Here is a 16,968-nt window from a genome sequence, read left to right as displayed (position 1 = left end):
AAAATCTCAAGCTACACCAAAAAAGGAAACGCTTTACTTTTGAACCCCGCCTCAAGTCCAAATCTCCCCATTCCCTTCCTATAACATTTGTAGACTTTTTATTCATTTAAACAAGCATCACTGCTGTGCATTTAGATAACTCAGTGCTTAAATCCTCAGGCGACTAGTTGGTATCACCCAAAAAATCAAGTACATCCATTCAGTTAATAAACGGCCCACCACACCTGATGGGACAGTGGTCTGTGGCCTAGGAAGTTTTCAGAAGTGCAATAGAGAAAGGAAAAGGAATATTTTCTTACAGTTGCAACAGTACTGGAATCAAAGACCTGCTTACCCATAGTTAATGTTTTCTTTGATGTCCACCTCCCTATAGTTTTTCAAAAAAGAAAAAGGGATTCATGAACTATTTAGACATCTTCACATGTCACAAGACAGTCCTGAAAGCATTTATTAACATCCCAGCTGCACCACCAGCGGTTAGTTTGCTGCAAGGTGTCAATCTGTGTGTGTGTGTGAGAAAAAACACCATTTTCTAGCGTTTACAGCAGCAGCTTCATAACTTTTGCCTTTACACACAACGAAGATATTTTAATGCCACAGTCTGCTTATACATAAAGGCACTTGAATTTTCCGGAATTCCATTTGTTTGATTACTTCTGTTTAACACTGGCTACATGCAATACACGTTTTTCTTTTCTATATGAAAAAACAAAGTCCTGTACCTAACACAACAAGTCTTACATCAGTGAGGCAGTGGCATAAAACAACCAGAACGCTGATGCTCATATACAGTCATAAAATAAAGGTACTGTATAGTCAACCCACAGAGCACTGGTGACATGTCCCAGGTGCAACTGGAAGCCTTCTCCAAGGAACAGAAGACCAAGATACAGACCGATTTCTACCCAGGAAAAAAATTAATATGGGGCAACTGTTTTGTTTCAGGCTGCAGAACTGAGTACATAGCTTCTTTTTTAAAATGGGGAATGGAAGTGCACTCCAGAGGAAATCAAAGACTACTGAACAAAAACTTAACCTACTTCTTACTCCTTTTCAGAGGTTTTTTTGCAATTCATTCACTCTAAAATAGACAGAACCAAGCCTTGCAAACACTTTCTCTGTGAGTGGAAATAGTTCCATAACCTGTACGTGTAGGAAAAACAGCAGATGTAGGAGCAAGAGATTCACCTGTATTCCTGCAGAATACAAGCCTCTCAAAAAATTTTTTCCATTCTATTTCTTGGCTTGAAAACTACTAAGGAAGCTTCCCAGAGCTGACTGATTCATCCTTGCAACTTCTTCTGCCCGCTCTCAGTCATGACAGGAGTGCGTCTGAGATCTCCAACATTTTATGTTTTACCTCCTTAAAAATCCAATCAGCTAAACACTTAAGTTTAGGGCGCTTGGTCTGGCCCAGGCTACACCCTGGCAGCTAACAGGTTTGCTTTCTGACCAGTATCTTACTCAATGGTTTATTTGGGACTGGTCAAGGGGTTTGTTAATACAAGCTGCTGGGCCAATGCCTTTGCAAATAAACACTCAGCTGGTTGAGACAGTACAACCGCTGCCCTGAAGCTCCTGGACATCAAGCACACTACAACTTGCAGCCCCAGCTTTAACATTTTAAAACTCTCATGGGTTGGAATAAGAAAAACAAGAGGAAAAAAAGTTGGAAGGATGCACTGGCGTGAGGTCGGCAATGCACAACTAGTTAGTGTCCTTGAGGGACTAGCAGAAAGGTTTAAAGATGACTGTAAAGGAAGGTAGTGTTGAACCAGAGTGAGCAGAAGCAGCTCAAATTTTTAACTGGTGCACATACTGCTTAATAAGAGTTGTTTCCACTTCCTGAAGTGAGCATTCCTCCAATTTGGACGAACAAGCTAACTGAAGACTGCCATACTGCACTACGTTTCCCACCCATCTATTCCACGTAGCAAAACCAAGACTGCATCTTACGCTGGATCCCTGACGTCTCTGGTGATGCGGTAATTCCAGTCGCGGAAAAACTCGTTTTCTTTGTCAAATTCACGCTCGTCTTCTCCAATAGTCACAGTGAACCTCTTCTCCTCAAAGTCAGGCTCCTGTTCTTTTCTCATAGTTGCCTTTTTTAATACCTGCCATAACATAAAAACGTTGTAAAGAGAGAACATTTCTGAGGCACAGAGAAATTGCAGTATTAAAAATTCTTCACTTGGGAGAAACCTGCCCTTCAGCTAAATCACCCTTTTCTGCCCTAGTCTCATCAGTGTGTAGGACACTGGACTTTTCTCAACATAGAAAGTGTAATTCACTATTCCATCAGTCAGAACAGCAGCAGACAGGCAATGGAAGTTTCACACATGCTGACCCCATTTTATGCAATGATCAGACACACGGATCCTACACGTGCTAGAGACACAGGTACCAAAATAAGGGAAACTGGATCAGCTTAAAAAGTTTTGCTTTGGGGAGGGCTTGACTTCAGGGCCACAAACTCCCCCGACCTCATGTTAACAGAAAAAAAACAAACCTGGATGTCAGCTCCTCTTGACTGTATAACAACTGTGATATACAACAAGACACAGTTAATAGGTTAAAAGGCAAAAGGAAGGCTCCTTAGAAAGAACAAGACACTTCATGCTCCAAAAAGAGCTCTTCTAGCATCCTGCTCCCGATGAAACAGGCTGGTGGGTTGTGGAGACAGTCAGCACACGTCCTGAGGATGGCATTTACCTCTTTAGCATGCCGGAGGCCTCTCTCCCAGGCACTTTCTGTTGGAGGGTCTGGAGGGGGTGGAGGTAAGATTTCATCAACGACAGGCCCTCCCTGTTAGAAAGGTGAGAAGAGGAAGGAGACAGACACTTGACATTAGTTTTAAGCAGCAAACTCATGGTTGTAACCAGTCACCCCGGAGTACCTCCAGATACTCCAGAGATGTACCAGCAGGACATAATCTGGGACACACGTGGGAAATTATTCCCCTCTACTAGCAACTTTAAGACTATCTTTTAAAAATCACATATCCAACCGATGTATTGAATGTTGCTGGAGTATTAGCTCAAAGAAAAATCTTCACTTCTCCTAGAGCAGGAGACAAAAGCTATGTGCAGAAGCCGTAAGTTCACAGAAATGATGTCCGTACCCAAGGGTTGGCTGGCATCAGTGGGTGAGGGCCGATGGGAGGAGCGCCATTCGGGGAGAAGGGCTCAGGCTTGGAGATCAAGGAGTAGTTTCCTTTATCATTCACGCCAGGGTGAATAAATCGACAGTTCATGCCCCAAGTACAGTGACCTGTGGAAATACAGTTGTGTTAGACCCCTGTATGCCTACAGCAAGCATTTGTTCAGCCCCAAAACTACTAAAACCCAGCAAGGAATAATGCTGTTTGAGATATATGATTTTTCTTCTCTCCAACTTTTGTCAAGATTGACCTGTTTTCATACACACAGAAAGACACTCGCCACCCCCCACCTTCCCAGAGAGGACAAATAGATCCAGTCACAGGTGGATGAACGTACAAGAACCTTATTACGGTGGGGAGAAGGGAGGGTGGATGCATACACACCATTAAGCAAATGCAGTAATAAGCCTGTGAGCTCTTCAAGTCTTATTAATGACAAACACCTCAGGTTAGGAGCTCTACCTTTTACAGAAAAGTATGAATATAAACTGACAGCAAAGAAAGCATCACAGCGCATTCAAAACAAACAGCTCTCTGGTGAGGCACAAAGCACATCAAAGGTTTTCTCACCAACCAACTCCGCAGGCTTGCCAGCACAAAGCAGGAAAGGAGACATCACTATGGAGGGCAGCAGATGAATCTGAAGCTGCTCATTAGCTTCAGGTACCATCCCCAAAGAGATGGCAACACTCAGGGGTGTCTAACAGGATACAAAGCTAATTCCCAACTTTAATTTAGCTTGCCTTAGAAACTAAACCCATTTTTTTTTTCCTTCCGACAATTCACTCAACATCAGGCAACAGACATTTTGCAGATTTCCCAGCAGACACCTCCATCACAAAGTCACCACTAATTCTGTGCTAGCTTGGGCGTTAGCACGTTGACTTCAGAGGCAGCGGAGCAGTTAACAGTGCTGTGGCCCAGGGAGCAACCCCTGATCTCGGCTGGCAGGGCAACGTGTCCAAAATTCACACCACACCTGGGCCCCTGGAAATGCTCCTTGTCCGTCCCAGGTTAACCACGAGCTGGTGCGTTCTCGGTCAGAGGTAACACGGGATGCTTTTGTACTGTTAAACATAACAAGAGCACAAATCCCTTCGCACAGCGGCTCAGGGAACGACGCATCCTTTTCGATGCCTGAGCACCGGGTGTAGGGGCTGCCAGACACCCACACAAACATGGAGGTGTCAAGAGGAGCGATTACCCTGACAAGAGGCCCTGCTACGTATCTCAGGGTGGCTACACATCAAGCTACTTCACTGGAAGGCTTTGCAAGCTAGTCATTCGTGCCACTGGACAGATGCAGCCACCTGAGCGCTCCTCAGACACAGCAAGGACAAAAATCTGAATGTCTTCAAGGTCCCACGTGAGCAGCACCTGGTCTCCCTGGTGGCAATAAAGCCTTTCGGGGGTAGCAGGAGCGAGTGTCAACGTTATCTGAACCCAGGCCAAACCAAAGAAAAACAACTGCGGCAGGAGATCTTGCAGTCTGAACTTTGACTCAGGCAAGTATTTCCAGGCTGCGCGGAGGCGTATAGCACGCTGAGGATACAGGAACAAACACCTCTCCTTGCAGAGGGACTTCCCTGTTCCACCATCATCATCACCAACACGCTCGTGTGTCAGCACAGGCAGAAAATTTGATACCGGAAGACATTCAGGAAGCCAAATGCATAATATCTGATAGTCACGTCTCTGGAAAGCACCTAAGCAGCTCCCTACGTTGCATACGCCACTGACGCAAGGAATAAGAGACTCCACCCTGTTCTCCACCCTTTTAATTTCAGATTTTCATGAATTGTTTCAAGGGTGATTGTAAATAAAAGCAAGCAAATGAGCAAACATTAAGTGAGATGAAGCTCAAGGGAGTGGAAGGGGGCTATAATCAGTTTAAATAAGAAAACTTTTATAAAACCTACTCTCTACACTAAAAAAAAAAAGCAGGACAGTCTAAGATAGCTGTTGTGCAGTTGCACAAACTTTGGGGAATGTCTTATTAAGAAGAATTACCAAAAAAACCCAATTGGCTAGACTTAAAAGTTTCAAATCTTAGGTCTCATTTGCAGTAAGAAATACATTTTATGATTTCCTACTCCCATTCCTTCCAACTGAGGCTGACAATCCCCAATCATATTTCAGAAATCTGATACAGTGTGGAGAAATCTTCCAGCTTGAAGAAAAAGCTTCTATTGACATGAGGATTATTCCAGCTGACCATTTCCGCAGCCCAGTGGAAGTACTGGCCACCGGCACATCTCACCCTGTCCGGTCCCAATGTCACCCCTCAAGCACGTTGCCTTGCTGGGGGTTTCTGGGTTGCTTGTGAAAACAACTACACTTGAGGTGCCAACACCCGACACCACTGCGCAGGCAACGCAGGAGCCTGCTCCACAGACACGTTTGCAGGGGCTGCCGCGGCTCAGCGGATACCAACACCATGTCACATCAATATTTCTTATAGAGAAAGTATTTCTAGCCCTATTTTCAAGTTAAAAATCTCAGCAAATGCCTTTTAATAACTGGGGAAGCGAGATGGATATGGGATTGCAAGAAACAACTACATTTTGGCAAGGCATCAGCTTGATAAGAAATAACGAGTATTTGCCATTTTTGCTTTCTTCTAAGCAATAGTTGATTGTTAAATCAGCCCAAGCAGTTTTATTCCACGCTGTTTTAAAAACACTAGCAAGTTTTCCTTCATTTGCTTCTACTGGGCTCACCACACTTCAGGCAAAGCAATTTCTGCATATTGGCTCTATGTAAATTCAGCATCTGGCCACCAAGGAACAGAAAGGTGATACTGAGGATGCCCGAGGCACAGTTTATCATGTAAACAGCAGCTTAACGGGTACAAAACCAAACAAGAAAAATTACAGCATCTTTGGCTTTCTTCCACCATTACAGCATGTCATTACCTTTCATGAAGAATCGGCAGGTGGGACGTGGCCTCACTTTTCTGTCACTGGGGTCTTTAACTTCTCCTTCTTCCAAGTCATCATCCTGGAACAGACAGACAAGCTGACATTTCACATGGTGCATTTTCCACAGCGACTTGACATTTCACAATATGGTCAAATATCAGTCACTGAAAACGCACCCTGGAGCAAAACGCAAGAGAAAAGTAATATACAGTTACAATAAATACCCCGGAGCATCTTTGCAATGTGTTGCTACAAACAGGAAGATGCATCAACTTCAAGTGTTTCAAAGGTGACTGCAAAACCCTTCAGGTGTTTCGGACAGTTTGGTGCCACACCACAGATCAAGGTTTCAAGCTGCATCGTTTTACCTGATATATGCTTGAAGGCCCAAAATCAACAGTACAGTGGATTAAGCTCTTACACCTCCGCTGAATGAAGCTGGCTGTGCACTTTTAGCTGGTAATATGTGCGAGGCAGAGGCAGCTTTGTGCTCTTTGGAGGCAAATGAGCTCAATCGTGTTACTTTTCCTTCCCGCAGGCTCACAGCGCCTCGCACACCAACAGCTACCGTGGCTCCACTGGCGTGGATAATACCACTACCCTTCAGAGCCCTTACACTGACCCGTCCCCTGCTCAGCACTCACGTCATCCCTGCTTAGCTCAAGTCAATTCCTTCTATTCATTGATTTAAAATACATAGCGGTATCCCTGCGTTAACGCAATAACCCAGCACAGACACTGCACACCTCTACATCAAGTTCTGAAGGATGACTGCTAAGACAATAACTAATTATAAAATGCTTCCCCACAATGCTGGGCAGCAATCTTGCACACAAGTGGGTTTTTTTTTCCTGAAAAGCCATACACATTTCTTCCAGTCCTCTATGGCAACAACTTGACACTTTCCCTTCTAGTCCTCAGCTCCACACAGGAGTTGTGAATCAGCTCTGAGAAAACTCTACATCATCCCCAGGCACAGCAGCCCCAGGAAGAAATTCTGGGAGATGAAGGTTGCTCTTCTCCAAAGAAGAACCACAGGGGATGAGCATGAAATAACAGTCATGAAACACCTCCAGAAGAAAGCTGCTGAAACTTTAAAGTACCAGCCTTTGCCTTTGTTCTCCAGGGATTAAAAAAAAAACCTTCCCTGGCTTTATTAGACTGCATCTGAAAAGTCAAAAGGAGCTAAAAAGAGGTGGCGATGCAGAAGGCAAGGGCATAAGCAACCAGAGTTGTTAAGAGTTATCTGGCAAAGAAATGAGCTATTTATCCTGCAAGGCAGCCCTGGCCTTCCCTGGGTCTGCCTCCATTTCACCCCACAGAATTCAGCTTAGGAAACCCATCTGAAGAGGGAGCATTTGGTGGAGGTCTTCCCTTTGCGTGGCCATCGCAGCAACGCTGTGGCAGCGACAGCAGTTGTCTACATGGAAAAGATTAGGAAAGTTATGTACTTTGATCAACTCAGCAGCTGGAAAGGAGGAAAAACCATCGTTTGGCTGTAGCTAAACAAAGGATGTACGGAGAGATGGGTTAACAGCCTCTTCTGCTGCATTCCTCTGAGGGCAATACAGGGAGAGCTCTCCTGAACAAGAGCAGATTTTCAAGGCTACACATATATATTCAAATTAAAATTTGCGTTAATATTCTCCCCCCTCCAAAACAGAACTCTGAAAACAGAATAAAACGCTGAGATTTAACAGTCTCCCCCAAAGCTGGGGATGGCATTCAATGACGCGTGAATGGTATAACCAGCTCAACTCTGCTTCTTTCAAAAGAACTGTGTGAAGTCTTTGCAAATGCTGTACTTGAACAAAAGGGAAAGTATTTATTTCTGTGAGGTCTCCTTGGAATCAGGCAGCTGGGAACCCTGTTATGAGTTAATGTATGAAAACCAGAGTACAGATTCATCTTGTGCTTTGTAAGGAGAGCGCTCCCAAGAATGCCTTAGACTCTAAAGGAAAGCATTCATATTTTAATCAAGAAGCAGGCATGGAGTCAGGACTCCAGGAATTTTTTTTTTCTCCCCTGCCTGGACTCTCCCACAACATACTGAAATTCCTTCCAACTGAATCAGAAATACACCAAACTTTTGGGAAATACGCGTTTAACAAAATCACCTGCCGGCATGGGCACGAAGAAGAAAAATAACGTCACCTTTTTTGAAGCAACAGAACTTGTCAAAGCACCATTAGAATAAAAAATACACAATATACCACTCTTCAATAAAGACGGAGGAGGATCTCTCCCAGCAAGGCTCTGAGAGCTTCCCGAGCATGTGGCCAGGTCAGCCACACAGCACCAGGGACTGGAAGGCAGCACCATCTCCCACGTCTGAACCTTCCCCTCCTCGGCTGCGAAGCCACACCAGTGACCCCATCCCCAGCCCAATGCTTCCTTGCCTGGTCACCAGGATGTTCTCACAACACTGCCCCAACCCAGTCTCGCTGTGCAGGAGCACTTTTAGCACGGACAGGGAGGAGCAGAGCCTGTCAGGTGCCATTTCTCTACATTTCACTCCTGCTATTTGGAATCAGGTAAGGTGTCCACCAGACCAGGAACCCACAGGAGGGTTTCTACTCTACTGCTAGAATCACTTTGTCCTGTTTTCTTCTGCCTGCAAGAGGGAAACTGGTATTAAGCTATATTAAATACAATTTCTGTACTGAGGTGCTTCCTACCTAAGACAAACATGGATAAACAGCGCTATTTGCCCTAATTACAAATGCAAACAAACCCAGTTTTTGATTTTTCTAAATAGCTGCACTTGTTCTCAGCTGTGAATCAGTAGCTACTGGGACTGCACATCCCTGAACACACCACCCAAACCACGTGCAGGGGCTGCCTGGTTAGAGACTTTCCGGAAAGCCCAGCACTTTCCGTTCCTCTTCCACGCACCCAGAGGCTGGTAGAGCCCAACAAACAGCTCAGGGCCACGGGCTTCCCACACACACCTGATGCCTCGAGCATGGCAGCCACTCTGCAGCACCAGCCTCTCAACCTAGACTGACGAGACAAACGCTTAATCCATCGCTAAGTAATTTGCTGTCAGCATCATTCAAAAGTCCTCTGAGAGTTAAGGCAGAATAGTTTCTTAAAGCACTGGAGCCCTTCCATACTCACTGGGAGCAAAGCTTATTTGTGACAATAATATTCTGACAATATTCAGCACAAAGAATGTGGCAGTAGACGTCCTCGCCACTGAGTTTAGGACCTGGTGCGTAGCGTGGCCTTACCTCCAAAGGAAAAGTGCGTTACTTGCACACTGGGGACGCAGCTAACAGATATTCGTGTCAGAGAAGGATGGCACAGCAGTCTAAGAGCCAAACAGTTCTGAAACACCAGTCCCTGCAGGACTGCCCACCTCAGACCAGCTCGTACTTACATCAATTTCTCCATCATCAATTTCTCCATCGTCTTCTTCTTTCTTCTTCTCCTTGAGGGGATCCTGGCCATCCTTTTCATCGTCACTTTTACTGCTGGATTTTTTCTCATCTTCATGGGCATCATCTCCTTTCTCCTCTTCCTCATCATCCTCACCAGCAGCTTTCTCACCATCCTCCTCTGCAGCAGCAGCACTTGGTTCCTCAGGAACTTCCTCATCATAGTCCAACTCATGCTCATCTAGTTCACGGGTGACAGAGGATGCTTCATCACCAAGGTCATTTGTCCTGTCTTCCTCCTCTCCTTTGCGAGGCGGAGGGCTCTTCAGCTCCCCGCTCTGCTCATTGGTGTCAGACTCCTGAGACTTGGTTTCGCTTAAGCGGTCCTCTTCATCCGAGTGGTTCTCCTCTTCACCGTGACTCAGTCCTCTGGCTGCATCCTCCTCCTCCTCTCCCAGGACGCTGCCTTGCCCACCCTCTCCATCAAGTTCCCGGTCTGAACCGCTCTCCTTCAGGACTTCGTCATCGGAAAGCTGCTGGTCCTCTTCATCAGGAGAGCAGGGGTTTCGCTCAGGGCTGTCGGAAACGTCCATCAGTACCCAGTAGTCTGCAGAGGGTAAAAAACAACACTTGTTATGGGGAATCAAGACAGGTTCACCTTGCAGACTTTGTGCTCTTGTATTTTACCTCCTAAAGAAGAAAACGTTGCTCGAATTCATGAACATCGTTTACCATAGTACCTTCAAAAAGAAAATACGGAGTTTAAACTGCATAAAGAACTGATTCCAATATTGCCCCAGACTAGGTAAGAGTGTGCTACCCTTCACACACAACGACGGAGCTCGGGGTTGGAATTTCATCTACAAGCTCTAACAGGTGAGGCTGCACAAGCACGCCCACCAAATCACCATTAGAAACCCCAAGGTAGCCCCCACCCCAGGCACCATCAGCAGTGGTATTTCTTCTGTGAAGAAGCGAGTGAACTTCAGAACACAGGGCCAGGTTTTCAGGAGTATTTTCTAACTCTAAGTGCATGGCGCCGCAAACCGCACGGACTCCTGAAGAAGAGGCACAGGAGCACAACTCACACCAATTCTGGAAAAACAGCCTATATATTTACAGTACTTGTTACACTGCATTCAGAATAGAGATGAAAGCAAGGACAGTACATATCCATGAAAACTCTTGGATTTTTAATCAGGTTTAATTTAGACAGCGCATGCATTGCTATCTAATCTCCACCCGCTTTATACAGCAAAAATTCAAAATTCCTTCAAAGCAGCAGCAGATCAACTTCATAACTGTCAGCATCATGCACTTTTGCTAGAAGCTCAGTATGAACATGTGCTTGGTAGGAATAAGTTAAAAAAAATAGATGTCTGCTTAGAATAAGCATAATAAATGCAACAGAAAGGGACAAGACGTAAAGCAGGAAAACAACCCCAACCCATACATCCAGAAAACAAAAATCCCAGGAATTACAGAAGAACCGTCTGGCCCAAGGAACTGGTTGAGCTGTCTCTTACTGGGAAGATTACTGGTTCATATCTAGACGAAAGCTCTTGGTGATTGAAAACTCTTACCCTTCAGCTGTGGTCTCTTGCTGCAGCATGTCCTTAGCCCTATAAACAACAACAGCAACTCCTTCCTCACCCCCCTCAGCAATAACCAACAGTGCTCGGCTGCCTCAGAAGGGCCCAAGCTGAGAAAGGTGTCTTGGCAGGTTTTCCAGCACCAAGGCGGCCAATGCTCAAAGCACCCACCCCAGTTTTCTGGTCAAACAGTTCAACAGAGGCATCGGCTCCTCTCAAGGTGGCACATTTAGAGGGGACTAAATTCACCATTTCAGTATATGCCACCTCCTTCTCCAGACCCAAAGGCCTGTACAGGAGCAAGCCTGGGCAGCCATCAGACAGAAATGAAAAGCTAGAGACAAACCCAAAGCTTGCAGAAGCATATTTAGGGCTAAAGAAAAGCCACAGGGTTACAAATCAACAGGATTTCATCTTAATATGCATCATGTTTTACTTCAGCTGCTCCTAGCTACAGCCTCCCTGCAAGCACACGTACTGCCTGTGCAACAAAACATGGCATAAATTACCAGATTTTTACCTGTTGTTTTTAAGACCCTTGGAGCAGAAATGCTACAAAGACAAGACTCTGGTAGCTTCTTTAAACACATCCAGCAATCCTTTGTGAAGTAAGTTATTAACACTAGGCAGCTCTGCGCTACTTCACCTTTTCCTGACCCAGCCCGTCACTTTTCTCAGCTCCTCCGACTGGTTCTGCATAGTAAACATCGTCATTTACCACCAAAGAGCAAGAACAGACAGGCAGAAGACACGCCAAGCCACGGCATCCCAGCTGACTGCCACGCGCCGTGAACACGACCAAAGCAAGTCCAAGCCTTCACAGCAGCTGACACCCAAAACGTTTTGGTAATGACAGAAGTGGGGATCTCGGTGCTGAAATGCAGCAGGAGGGTAAGCACAGGGAACGTGCAGCAGCTCTTCCGTGTGTTAGGAACCCATGCCTGGAAATCAGGAAGGTGTGACAACTTTGTTACCCGCGCTACTTGTCTGCTTCTTCATAAACTTGCCAGGACCGGGGCTGTTGTATTTGTGTCTTGTACACTGTCAGCTGTACTGTCATCACTGAGATAACATCTCCTGCCTTCACCCCTAGTGAAGACATTATTAGCTGGTATTTGCAGCAAAGTCTCAAGATGAAAGTCACACTGGAGAAAATGCTGCTCGTTATACTATGGGAGGTCTGCAGAGAAGGAGCTAAAATAAAATACAATGAAACACATTCCCAGAAGGAATACGAGTCTATATGCTGGTACTTAACAACTATGCTCTACTTCCAAGTCTTCAAAGCCCTGCACAGATATCAGCTAATCGACAAATGTGAGGATGATCTAAACATTCGTCGGGGCCCCGAGCAACACAAGACTCACATTTTGAGCTTCCTACCCTGCTACTCATTTTTCCACACATTGGAAGAAGTTGGCTCTTGCTCATAACCAAAGTTTTGATTTTACTGAAAAGTTAAAAGCCAAATTAAAAGACAGCAATTGCCTCCTGGTGATAGCGGCTCTGGGCAGTTAAACAGGATGTAATCTGAAACAAATTATATTCTTACTGAGTATATAAAGGTTGATGCTGAGTTCATAAATGCTTGCACAAATTGTTACAGGCTTTAAGAGCAAGTTTATGGCAGCGATTTTAATTGCCTAAGTGCCTCAGAAGTTACACTTTGCGTCCATGTAAGGACAACTTAGCGTATTACATCTGAAAGGTCAGCCTTAAGAGGCCAGTAGAAATATAAAAGCTGTCAAGTGCAGATGCATTCAGGAAATTTGTTTTCTGATTTTGTGCAAATAAGCAGCATCACAGAAGAAGCGTTTAAGTGAACTAGATGCCTTTCTGCATTCGACGTCGAGACCTTCAGAGGGACGGGGGAAAGCAAGATAGAATGAATGCGTTCTCACTGCCAGCTAAGGTGATAAGTATAAAATATTCACCTCCACCAACAGCTATTATAGCTATTCTAAAAATCCAGTGCATCCGCCAGTTACAATAATTTTCTACCAATTCCCATCGGCAGAAATTATAAGAAACACAATAAATGACAGCCCAGTTGAGAAGGGTTCACAAAATCCAGGCAGTGTGGTTTTGGTGTGTATTTCCCTGGATTGAAGTAACAGCAAGTTTCCCTTCAGCAACTGGCCTTACATCCTCCCCAGTGCCTCCCCTGCACGGGCACAGAGGCACTTATAGCTCCTGAAATATTTCAGCCAGAGCCACAGTTCTGTCAGCCTCCAAGGGCTGTTCCTCTAAGTTCACCAGTAGGTAAGAAAAGACACCCCAAAACCAATAAACCACTTCAATCGTACATGTAACTGCATGGAAATGCCCCAAAGCAAACCCATGATTTGCAAGGGTAAAAATCAGAAGCAGGAAAAAAAAAAAAAAAAAGAGGGAGATGGAAATTCGAAGACAATTGTCAGACTAATGATGGAACAGGACCAGACAGCATTTCTGCTGCATGATGGCAAGATACTGCTCTAGCAGCCATCCAAAAGTTAAGCTTTTCTCACTCACTGCCACAGCAACTCCTGCAACAGGGGAGATAAACACAAAAAAAGTGTCCTCCAGCCACTCCTTAGCCCCATGCAGCCCCAAGGCTCTGAGCCCAGGAAAATGAGGGAACAAGGTGCAGCACTCCAACAGCAGCAACGTCGCAGAAGCGTGATCCGAGATGGGAGATGCCTTGTCACCAACCCAGGCAGTATTACTGTAGTCAGCCGTTTGTAGAAAAGAGAAATAATCGAACATTATGAAAGGCAAGAGTACCACAGTAAGAATTTTGAGAAGTGCTGGAGTACTTGCTGAAGCCACTCAAGCTTCCTTTTCAAGCTCACAGAGATTTATTCTTCGCATGGTAACAAGTTTAACTCCAGTTTAAGGTGCGTGCCCCAAGTGCTGCATCTGAAAAATCTGCAAATCACAGTTTATCCCAAATCTCTGGAATCTTGCAAGGTTTTTTTGAGGGGGGTCCTCTTTTTGTTTATTTGGTTTGTCTTTTTTTTTTTCCATTCTCCTTTGTTTACACATGCAGACAAATACCAGGAAAACCTAAGAAAAATAACTACACAGATTTCAAATGGAGCAACACTGACCTAAGTGGTAGAGGAGAAATCCACAGGTTTCATTCCTCATCATAAGTTTGGAATTTTTGTGCCTTAAAACCAAGCCAGTTTCTTACTGTCTTCAAAACCAGTTACAAAAAAAACAGTTATAAAAGCAAAAAATTAACTCCTAACCTACAGATAAGATTGTTTGACTTGAAGCTTAGGATGATGGGGCAAGAACCAGGTATATAGTAATACTTCTCACTTAGTGTTTTATCTTCAGAGGTATCTTTAAAATTACAGGCAGGTCAGGCAAGTTGCTTTTGGTCAAAGCTGCACAAGCCCTTTTATTACAAAACTGACTTCATTTACTCAAAGTGTGTCAAATTTTCATTTTCTGTGTGTCTGAAGTGGACTAGTTCAGAACAGGTCACTCAGCATTTCAGACGAGGCTTACAAAACCCTCACTTTGCCAGGCTAAATGAGTTGGCAGAGCCTTTCCATCGAGAAGCTTCGGAGCAAATGCCATAGTAGGGTGCATTTTCAGTGAAAAGCGTGTCTTTTGCTGACTCTAGAATCACTTGTGTGGGCCTCATCGAGCTGAGAGCCCCTTAAAAGCAGCTAACACATTCTCAGGAAAGAAATTGAGGATTTGGCAGCTCCACTTCTCAGCCATCCCACCTGCAGCAAGCACATGGCATCCTCCCAGGTGGGAGCCAGATGGCACTCGCTGTCCCCACAGACACCGCTCAGGTCGAGCAAGACTTTCCCTCCAGCTGCTCGTTTTGGATCCTCATGCCCTCAGCCAGTTCCTGTTGGCTTGCAATGTTCCCGCCAGCGCTGCGAGCCAGCAGGATTAGAGACAGTCTACCCAAAATACAAGAAATCCCCTAAATAAGAGGCCTGGGGTTTTCTCATCCGGTTTTGAGCAGCAGCACCTCTGCATCGTGCTCAGCACCCCACGCAGAACCCCACTGTGCTCAGCTACAACTGAGAACACCCGCCAGTTTGTGCAAACCGAAGTTTGGCCCTTTGGTCAGCGGGTGTCTAGAAATGAGGGAAAGCGCTCTGAAAAGCCACGCCTAGCATCCAGGAGCAGGATGAGAAAGGCGAGAACACCCTGGTGTCCCAGGGGATGTTCGGCCGCAAGGATCCGCAGCTTTCTCCGGCACAAACCCGCTTCTCTCCCTGCAGTCCCTCTCCCTGGACGCGCAGAGGCCGCTGGAAGAGGCGCAGACAGTGCGTGCCTTCAGCACACAGCCCTGACCGGCCTCCGAGACGGCCGCTGCGCACAGAGTCAGGTCTGGCTGAAAAGCGAAGCTTTTAGTTACACAATACATATGCAACAGGAGGGCAGCGCTGGAGTTTCACAGACTGAGCTCTGGAATTTTTCAAATTAGGGAATGAAGCATTAACTATGCCTTAACTTTGTCAGTGTTTCATGGCTTGCCTATGGTGGAACTTCACATGGCTGTCCTCACCTGCAAGGACTTGGATGAAACAACAAAGGGGCCCATCTTATTCCCACTTAAGTGTCATAGGCTTACTGGAAAACATTTAGAATTACACAAATTCCCCCCTCGCCCCCTCACACAAGTAAAAAGGCACTGTCCATTGAGGAAGCATTAGGGAAATTTAAATACCTCTACTTCAGTCACATTATAATATATTTTCTCCAAAGCTTAACAATATCCAAGACTTTTTTTTTTTAACTTAAAAGACAACATTGAGATTAAGAAGCCTTGACACAGCACTAAATGCAGTAAGAGAAAAGCCCTTCGCTACTTAAGTTGCTTTTTAAAACTCAACTTCAATATTACCAAGTAATCCCAGGGTACCTTTTAAATAATATTTTTAACCTTACACTTTTCTTAGGTGATTTGCCCAAGGCAAGAGGGAGATGAGTCAGAGCACTGGAATTCTTAGCAGCAGGTCTGTTTGCAAGATCAAGCCCAACTTCTACTCTCTGTTAAACGAACCGCATCAAAAGGTACAAAACCAGGTTTTAGCCTGTGGTCACATGTGTACCTTGGACACTACTCCAAGGCAGTGCGCTGTTTCACAGACAGACATTCTGACTCTGTGGGTCTCAGCAGTGCCTATGGCTGGCAGGAGGCTCAAATTCTGTTTCTTATCGCTCTGTGCTGTGCTGTTTTCAGTTAGAACTCACAAAAAGTTTGAGCAGCATCTTCAATTAAGCCGACAAAGTTAAGGTTTGTGTACAACTGACTCGCTGCTGCAGGGAGTGTCTTGGGAGCAGATGAACTGGAGCTAGTAGGAAAAGGATTGCAGCTTACTCTAACCCAGAGCAGCACCTATAGGATAAAGCTGTGAGTTAAGAGGGGATTTGAAACAGCCATCAAGTTAAAAATACTCCTGGCAAGCAATATTTCCATTCATTAAATTCCTCCCTGCAAGGCTGAGCCTTTATATGGCGCCACAGAAAGCTTTTTCCAAGTGAACAAGGAATACACCTTGAATATAGTAGGGGAACCAACAGCTCAAACGCTTCCAGCGCCTCCGGTAGCAGGAAGGCACTGAGTACCCTGTAGAAAGCTGGAGCCTGACAGAGCCATCAGCTTCGATCTTGAAATCCTACAAATTGTCAGTCAGATGGTGAGAACCAAGCACATACCCAACGTCTGTACCCCCCAGGCAGAGACCTCACAGCTCCCGGGGTGGTCATGGGGCAAAGGAAAGAAGCAAGGAACTTCTTTCCTTCAGGCAGAAATCTTTGCAGTAGAATGAGGAAAAAAAACCAAACTCCACTTTCTAAAGCCAAACAGCTTGATGGAAAATCAAAACATTTTCATTAATCAGGTAGATGAAAACCAAATGCAGATCAGAAAAATTCTGGAGCATGGTCTAAGA

The 16,968-nt window shown here is 45.2% G+C and overlaps 1 protein-coding gene across 7 annotated transcripts in view; it reads right to left on the bottom strand.

Annotated features, from left to right (window-relative positions):
• The window catches only part of ZC3H18 (zinc finger CCCH-type containing 18), a 49,335-nt gene that overhangs the window by 30,267 nt on the left and 2,100 nt on the right, over window positions 1-16,968 (bottom strand). For 5 of the 7 annotated variants that reach the window (XM_074881200.1, XM_074881201.1, XM_074881204.1 and 2 more), the window contains exons 3-8: window positions 9,464-10,068; window positions 6,076-6,160; window positions 3,122-3,270; window positions 2,713-2,805; window positions 1,957-2,114; window positions 335-367 (exon numbers count right to left, since the gene is read on the bottom strand). In XM_074881200.1, coding sequence (XP_074737301.1) covers window positions 335-367; window positions 1,957-2,114; window positions 2,713-2,805; window positions 3,122-3,270; window positions 6,076-6,160; window positions 9,464-10,054 — 1,109 coding nt within the window. In that variant the 5' untranslated portion in view covers window positions 10,055-10,068. The remainder of the gene's footprint in view (window positions 1-334; window positions 368-1,956; window positions 2,115-2,712; window positions 2,806-3,121; window positions 3,271-6,075; window positions 6,161-9,463; window positions 10,069-16,968) is intronic. The other 2 variants (XM_074881203.1, XM_074881205.1) reach the window with 1 other exon arrangement.

Source organism: Strix uralensis, chromosome 12, assembly GCF_047716275.1.
Source record: "Strix uralensis isolate ZFMK-TIS-50842 chromosome 12, bStrUra1, whole genome shotgun sequence".
Lineage (NCBI taxonomy): Eukaryota > Metazoa > Chordata > Aves > Strigiformes > Strigidae > Strix > Strix uralensis.
Note: the sequence above shows the minus strand (reverse complement) of the source record. Positions and strands in the feature narration are given on the sequence as shown.